The sequence below is a fragment of the Malus domestica genome, chromosome 05 (genome assembly GCF_042453785.1).
Source record: "Malus domestica chromosome 05, GDT2T_hap1".
NCBI lineage: Eukaryota > Viridiplantae > Streptophyta > Magnoliopsida > Rosales > Rosaceae > Malus > Malus domestica.
The window spans coordinates 45677565-45684843 of NC_091665.1; the positions used below are offsets into that span (position 1 = coordinate 45677565).

Consider the following 7279-nt stretch of genomic DNA (forward strand, 5'->3'; position numbering starts at 1 on the left):
CGACTAAATGCATCCAATTCCTTGTATTTTGATATCATTTGACTCTATGCAGTTATTTCGATGTGAACATTGCTCTAGTCAAACAATAGAACAAGATCTACAAGTCTACTCTACCTCCATAGCGTAAAGTAGGCCGGCCAATCAAAACCAACACCACCGAGAACTTTGTCACATGTAGAGAGATCGACAACCTTATTGAATATCTTCTCTTGAAATTTCGAGTTTAGTAAATTAGATGAGGTTTCTAAAGGGGCTCTTTCTCCTGAAAAATCTCTCCATCATGCAATCACAACACTTGTGCATAAATATATCGTCAAGTACACAAAGTAAAATTTCTGCACAAATGTCACACTTTCTAATGAACAAGCCAAATATTTTCCTCAAGGAAAGCAAGGACTGGAGATTAACCGTTCCTAAATGAAAGAGTAACTTTCATGGCCTAGTCATATTGTAAGTGTTGCATGTAATGTAAAGACAAATCTATATATGATATTGTATTATTAGTAAGAGACATATAACTTGCAATAAAAGTTCTTACTAAATAGGATAGGGAAAAAATAAACTGGTGGGCTCCACAAATGGATGTCAAAACTCCTACCTGCTTACCATGTAGGCTCTAATAGATATTTTGGACAGTAGAGCTGGACTTGTGGATCACTCAGAAATCCCAGTTCAGTTTGTTCTGCTGTCAGTTACTTATCCATGGAATCCTCTGCGGCAATTCTCCCACTCTCTCGGCTCCCTTCTTTATTCCCACTAAAACCCAACAGAAGAAAATTACCTTACAATCGTTCTTGGCTATCCAATCCTAAACCAAGAGCCTCTCGTCCCCCTCGCATGCACTGCCACAAGATGTATGTCCCTGGTGGGTACTTCAGTAAATGTTTGTTTGCCTACACGTATATCTTTGTTGACAAGAAGTTAGTTAACTACAACGGGGATGTCAGGCATCCGTGTCGGCATCCAAGTCAATCACGCACCTTCAACTCACATGACAGTGCGTTATTCACTTGTATAATGTCATGCGTTTTAACTTGCCTGACATGCCATATGCAGGATTTGGAGAACCCTCGCCGGAAGCAAAGGCGGCCAACAACCTCCACAGTTTCTTCACTTATGTTGCAGTTAGGATTGTCTGCGCTCAGCTTGAGGTTCCTTCCTCCTCCATCCCTTTGTTCTTAATTTCATAGTCAAATTCATTAATATTTTCGGATGTTAACAGTAAATTTCTCAGAGCAGAGTTACAACACGGAGGCATACGAAGAGCTGATGGAATTTCTGAGCAGGAACTCGTTGAACGATGGAGACCAATTCTGTGCCAATCTGATGAGAGAATCCTCCAGGCATAAGGGTCTAGGTAAGTCCATATCCAACAACTTCTAGGCTCCTACTACACACTCTATGCAGGATATCTGATCTTTATTAAATATGAACACATAACAATATTGTCGAAAATATTATCAATAACATGTTGAGAAATTTTGTTAGCGACGATAATAAAAACAGACGGCTGTTCCTAATTTGACTTTTGACAATTTGACTTTCTTTGTGATTTATGTGACGTCCACATGGCAGCTTTGCGCATCCTAGAGGTCAGTCCATGACGAAATAAGTCAATTTGGATGCTTATTTTATTTGATTTTTAATCCACCAACTTGTTACCGTTCACAAGTTTGAACATAGAAGACCATTTGTTATCCAGGTTCGATCTGCATACTGTAAAAATGATTTCGAGTGGGACAACTTGCAGCGATTAGCCTTCAAGGTAAGGAATTCTTACCTTTCATTTTAAGGAAAACCAATGATAAAAGTTTGAAAATTTTGAGTTTTAACGATAAGAACAAAATAAAGGGTTAAGTGAATAGTATCAGAATTGACTTTTTAGTAAAAAAATGTGGTTTTTCGTTAAAATAAACAGTACCAAAAGTTTTTCGTTAAAATTCTCTTTATTTTATGTTATCCCCAATGCCACGGGTAAAAGCAGCTACTTGTTTTATCTGCTTTTACCTACGGGGGGATTAAGAGAAAAGTTACCCTTCTTTTTGTTTTTGTAGATGGTGGATGAATCCAATACGAGGCTCATGAGAGATTATGTCCGAGAAATAAGTCATGTGGAAGGTGATCAGGAAAGTGAGAATTGATCTGATCGAATCAGTACATAAAAATGAAGCAGGTTTCCGAAGTTGGACTCTATGTTGTACATGTTTCAACAGTTACGGCAACGTCTTCTAATTTGTTTTGTTACTAATGTACGGTAGAAGATGTATGAGTTTTATTATTTTGTTAATATTTACTATTTAGCAAGTGAATAGTTGCTCTCTCAATTGAAATAGCGTGTCCATCTTGCTATAGTAAAGACTCTTTTACATAATCTCTTGGAGATGAATTTTTTTAGTTTAGTTCTTTAAAATAAAGTTTTTTGTTGTTTTACAGCATCTCTTGAAGATGCTCGTCGTTGACCGTCTTATGATAATTTATCCAAAAAAAATACAATGAAATTTTCACCGTAATAATATAAATTATTAGAGAAAACTAAGGCAAATTAGAGCACGTCCAAAATACAAGTGACCCTTTACCACAGTGGAGTGAGTTCGAACCTTAGCAGTAGCTAATCTTACAAATCTATCGTTTGGGAAAAGAAAAAAAATTTCAATTACTGAACGGGCCAATCCAAAGGCTAATACCTTGAGCTAGTGCAAAACACATAACTAGATATATATACTTTTTTCCAGTTTGGTGGATAACAATTCTTTAGTTTTATTGAGAATCATAACTAAATATGTACATTTGGACATCTGTTTAGAGGGCTTCAGGCCGTACAATCTTCAGAAAACCGGATATTAGACACAAATTTTGGCATGAAAGTGTGTCAACATTCGAAGAAAACGCGACTAAATCATTATGCTGTCACTCTTGTACACGACTAATTGTCTCAACGTAACGGCGAAGATCACTAGAAGTATGGATAAGCCCTGTACTGAAATATGACTGAGCATAGTCTTCAATTTGCCCCAATCTGCAACCATGAATCAATAAAATCATTCAATAGGTAATGTTTAATCTATGAGATGTTCTAATGGAATTGAAATTTATGAGCAAAAAAAGTAAAAAGGTTGGTTTTAGTTATACCTGTAAACATAATTCACCATCATACCTCCACTTTGATGGAGGCCTCTCCCTGACCGGTCCCCCATCCAATTGATTCTTTCGACCATCTAATTTGCAGTAAGAAAACTCAGGCTTAGCATATCAGTGCGTTAAGGAGAAATTGTTTTAATTTTTCCATCAAATTATACAACGAATCTAGTGTTCTGCAAATTTGAGTTAATTGACATACAGCTCCATTCTGTAAGTGAAAATTCGCAACAGAATCCAGAGCTTTTCCTCTCTTTTTCTCTTGGAGAAGGTACCTATAATCAACGGAACTAAAATCTGTTAGTAGCGTTTCACACAGAACAAAGAACACGAGACTGTAAAACTAGTTTGTGAGAGACTGTAAAACTAGTTTGTGTGATATCATGTCATTGCCAATTACACAGTATCCACTTGTAGCTGTTTCATAACAGACCTGTCATCTCCAATTTTACAAGTAATATTAATATACCTGGCACACAGTCGCATTAGAGGGGGTTTTAATACTGAAAGCAATTTATCAGAATTTGTCCACTCATGATTTGGTGAAGTTAGCAAGTTGAACATCACGTCCATGCTATTTTTCCCAGAAGTGAATTCCCTGAAAGTGAAAATTGTTACGAAGCATTCTTACTGAATTTTTTATTAAGCATGTTACTCTCTAGATGCTATAACATAATGTGCCAATTACAATATGACTTACGCAGAAGCATCCATAAGTGCTCTTTCCTCTTCTGGTTCAAGAATTTTCTCCGAAAACGTAGAACTGGACCTATCAGAAGCTGGTGAGTGTGGCATTGCTTCACCTTCAGCAAGTTTTGATTGAGAAGCCAGCTTAGATAGGAGCCACTGCATGAAACCTGGGATGGGGCTGAGAGTCGCAAAAGTCTAGAATAGACAAACAAAAGGCCATGTGTGAGATATATCCACGAGAAAGACTTTAGCCAGAGAAAGTACGATTAATATTTTATATCCTCTACTCTACAGTTTCTTTTGATTTCCTGTGAAGCGCACTATACTTTCATTTCTGAAAATTTATTCGAACAAGCTAAAATGTCATATATTTGAACATGACATATATTCTAAGTCACATATTCAAATATCCAAAAGGGATTGAAGCACTTACAGAAATATTTGTCATTTCTCTTTTCACAAGTGTGATCACACGTTTAATTAGAAACCTTCCCAGGTTGATCCCTGATAAGCCAGGCTGTAAAAGTTTAAAAGTGTTCAGATCAGGCAATGGTCGCAAAAAAAAAAGTAATAGGTTAATATCCCCTTTCAAAAAAAGGAGAATAGTGAACATGATACTTAAAATTTAAGAATAATATGTAACAATATGCACACCTGGGTTGATGATATGGAGTAAAACAATGCACACGTAGCCTCACATTCGGGAGTAGGAGGGTCATCCCATAAAACTTCCTATCATGAATATATAAAATATATCACCACAAGAAGCACCACAAGAAGAAGAAGAAGAAGTCATCTAGTAAAGCTTAAAGAAAACTGACCTGTACTGTTTGAGCCACATCCTTCATGAGTGCAACTTCGATGAAAATAAGGGGCTCACCTGATTAAAGAAGATAGTAACAATATAAAAAACATATACTAGTATGTAGTCCTACCCAATACAACGAACGGCTACATAATGAAAAATTTATCAACTGAATAGGTAACTGTGATATTACTCTTAGGTAGCATCACGAATTACCAAAAAGGCAGACAAAAACCAACAAGAAGTAGATCAATACGTGAATAGATAAAACAACAATAATAGAGTACCAGGTATTGCTGGATGTAAATATCCGAAACAACGGCGACCGACTCCCAGCCTTCTCTTAAGATCTATAAGATTGCTGATTGGATGCACAGCCTATACAATATAATCGGAGGGCGTCAAGGCTGCACACATAGCGTGCCATGTTACAACACAACACAAGACAAATAAATACCTCATATGCCACAATCTTTTCCAGTAAAGAGGCAGGATCGTCCCATGTGATTTGGTGAAGCTCTAAGGCAGCAGGACTAAGCCATGTACTTAGTTTCTCCTTTAAGTAGGAGTCCAGTGCTCGCAAAGATGCAGTATTTTCCTCTCTGAAAATATGAAAAGATAACAATTCATAAAATCTTAAAACTCCTTGGGCGCAAATTCATTTCTTAACATTGTAAAAGACTAATAGTTGTACATAAAATTCAATTCAAAACATTGTGTGGGACAGAAAATTAATAAACCAAAAACACATCATGTGGGGCATATGCATAACCTTACGCGATAATAGATAGAATATCAGCTCGAAGATTGGACAAGAACTTCAACCCGCCAGGATGTGTGTTGAGTCGCTCAAACAGAACTTCGTACATCGGCTTGAGAGCATGTCTCAGATTGCGCTCAATACGATAGAAAGCAGAAAGAGATGTCTCCTCTTCAGAGCCAGTTGAGGGAGCACTGTCACCTACAGACACACATTGCATCAAACCCACACAATACAGAGTGCAAATGCAATTTTCGACAATTCTCATAAGATAATCAACACAAGACTTACTTTCAGGGAGCTCAAGTCCCAAATATTGCTTGATCAAATCGCGAACTTGCGTCCTGTTAAGATCATACTCTTTGGCAAGTAGTACAAGTAGCTTTCGACGATTTTCGTAAGAGAGGCTAAAATATCCCTACATTATCAACAACAACAACAACAACAACAACAACGAAAATGAACTTCGCATCCAAAATACAATTAGCCGCCCGTTTGGCAATGCTTTTGCAGAAAACACTTCTGCTCATAAGTTCGTTCGGCAAAAGCACTTTTTCTAGAAGCATAAAAAAACACCTACCTCCGAGAAATCGCTCAGTACAGAGTCTAAAATTTCGGTTTTGCTCAGTGAAATCGCCGAGTGCATGGACTCCCGCACAACCTCAAATTCCCTAGAAAAATTCGGAATTTCACAATCGCATTCAAAATATAAAAATTCAAGCTATTACAGTACCAAAACAAAAATCGTATAAATTCAAAAAATAATAATAAAATAATAAACCTCTCGGTGTTGGTCGAGGCATTGAGCTTTTCCCTTCCATGCGGCACCAGTCGTCCGCTCGATTGTCTTCCATCGGAATTAGGCAGCATTTGGTTAACCACGTTCTGTTGCAAAATCACCAGTAAAATTCCATTAACTTTCTTCGCAATCCAAACGCGGCCTACAAAAAACACGGATTTCGGAAAAAATCGAAATGCTTAATCGCTTACGGCGAGAGGAGAGCGGGCGAGGTCTCTGGGATCGGAGCTTGGGCGCTGCATTCTGGTACGCAATAAAATTGCCAAGCCTTTCTTGTTCATGATTTATTCGGATTCTTTTAGGAATTTATAGTGAATTCGGCCACCACTTACCGAAGGTCGAGTTCTCTCTCGCTGTCTTCGCATTTTACTATCGCGTCTGGTGCCGCCTCATTTTCCACACCCGCCATTGGCCGGTACTTTTGTTGACGACACCTTCAAGGGTACCAGAATCTTTAAAATTACGAAATTGCCAGACCTCTTATGTCGGCTTGGGCTAACTCTTGTCCGTTGGATCCGGGTCACCCAAAATTAGAGGCCTCGTTGATTGTAACACTGGACTGGACCTAGGCCTAATTGGGCTTCAACTCTTTAAAAACGGTTTTGGTCATTTGAAAAACACTTTCAAACGAGCATGTTTTATTAGTTGTTGCAGTTAAAGGAGAATAGCTTAACTTCGTATTTTTTTCGACATGGGCGGACTAGACTTTGGAGGTGTAAAATCACCACACGCAAAATGATACTTTCGGTAAAAAAAGATTGCAGAATTAAACTATTGAAATAGCCGATGAACCAATAGTGAGCTCATTGTAATCAGTTGTCCCCATTTTCTCTTTCACGTTTTTCTTCCAAATAAAATAAACTTTTAATGTCAAATAGTTATTCAGAAACAGCCGTGAAAAATATGAACATCCTCTTCATCGACAAAAATCGTTTTAAGGTCGGCAACAAAAACTATTTTATAGTTTCTCTCTTTGTAAATTTATTTTCAAAAGCATGTGTACAATTGGCAGTATATATAAAGTTGTACATAACTTGGAATAATGGTGGATGATGGTGGTCATGTGGACTAGTGTCCAACGCATATCTTA

At 37.6% G+C, this 7279-nt stretch overlaps 2 protein-coding genes across 2 annotated transcripts; one reads left to right on the forward strand and one right to left on the reverse strand.

The window, feature by feature from the left end:
• Positions 1 to 620: 620 nt before the first annotated feature.
• Positions 621 to 2371, forward strand: LOC103434582 (chaperonin-like RBCX protein 1, chloroplastic). The gene is made up of 6 exons (XM_017332353.3): positions 621 to 865; positions 1057 to 1151; positions 1240 to 1357; positions 1576 to 1592; positions 1703 to 1765; positions 2055 to 2371. Exons 1-6 carry the CDS (start codon positions 703 to 705, stop codon positions 2139 to 2141), a joined length of 543 nt encoding a protein of 180 aa, XP_017187842.2. The 5' UTR covers positions 621 to 702; the 3' UTR covers positions 2142 to 2371.
• Positions 2372 to 2732: 361 nt separating this feature from the next.
• LOC103434476 (uncharacterized) lies at positions 2733 to 6618 on the reverse strand. The gene is made up of 15 exons (XM_008372835.4): positions 6381 to 6618; positions 6172 to 6275; positions 5971 to 6061; positions 5682 to 5808; positions 5408 to 5591; positions 5088 to 5232; positions 4918 to 5008; positions 4647 to 4705; positions 4480 to 4557; positions 4259 to 4342; positions 3836 to 4020; positions 3605 to 3733; positions 3338 to 3410; positions 3130 to 3215; positions 2733 to 3016 (listed from the first exon to the last, which is right to left on the reverse strand). Exons 1-15 carry the CDS (start codon positions 6468 to 6470, stop codon positions 2908 to 2910), a joined length of 1635 nt encoding a protein of 544 aa, XP_008371057.2. The 5' UTR covers positions 6471 to 6618; the 3' UTR covers positions 2733 to 2907.
• Positions 6619 to 7279: the final 661 nt, after the last annotated feature.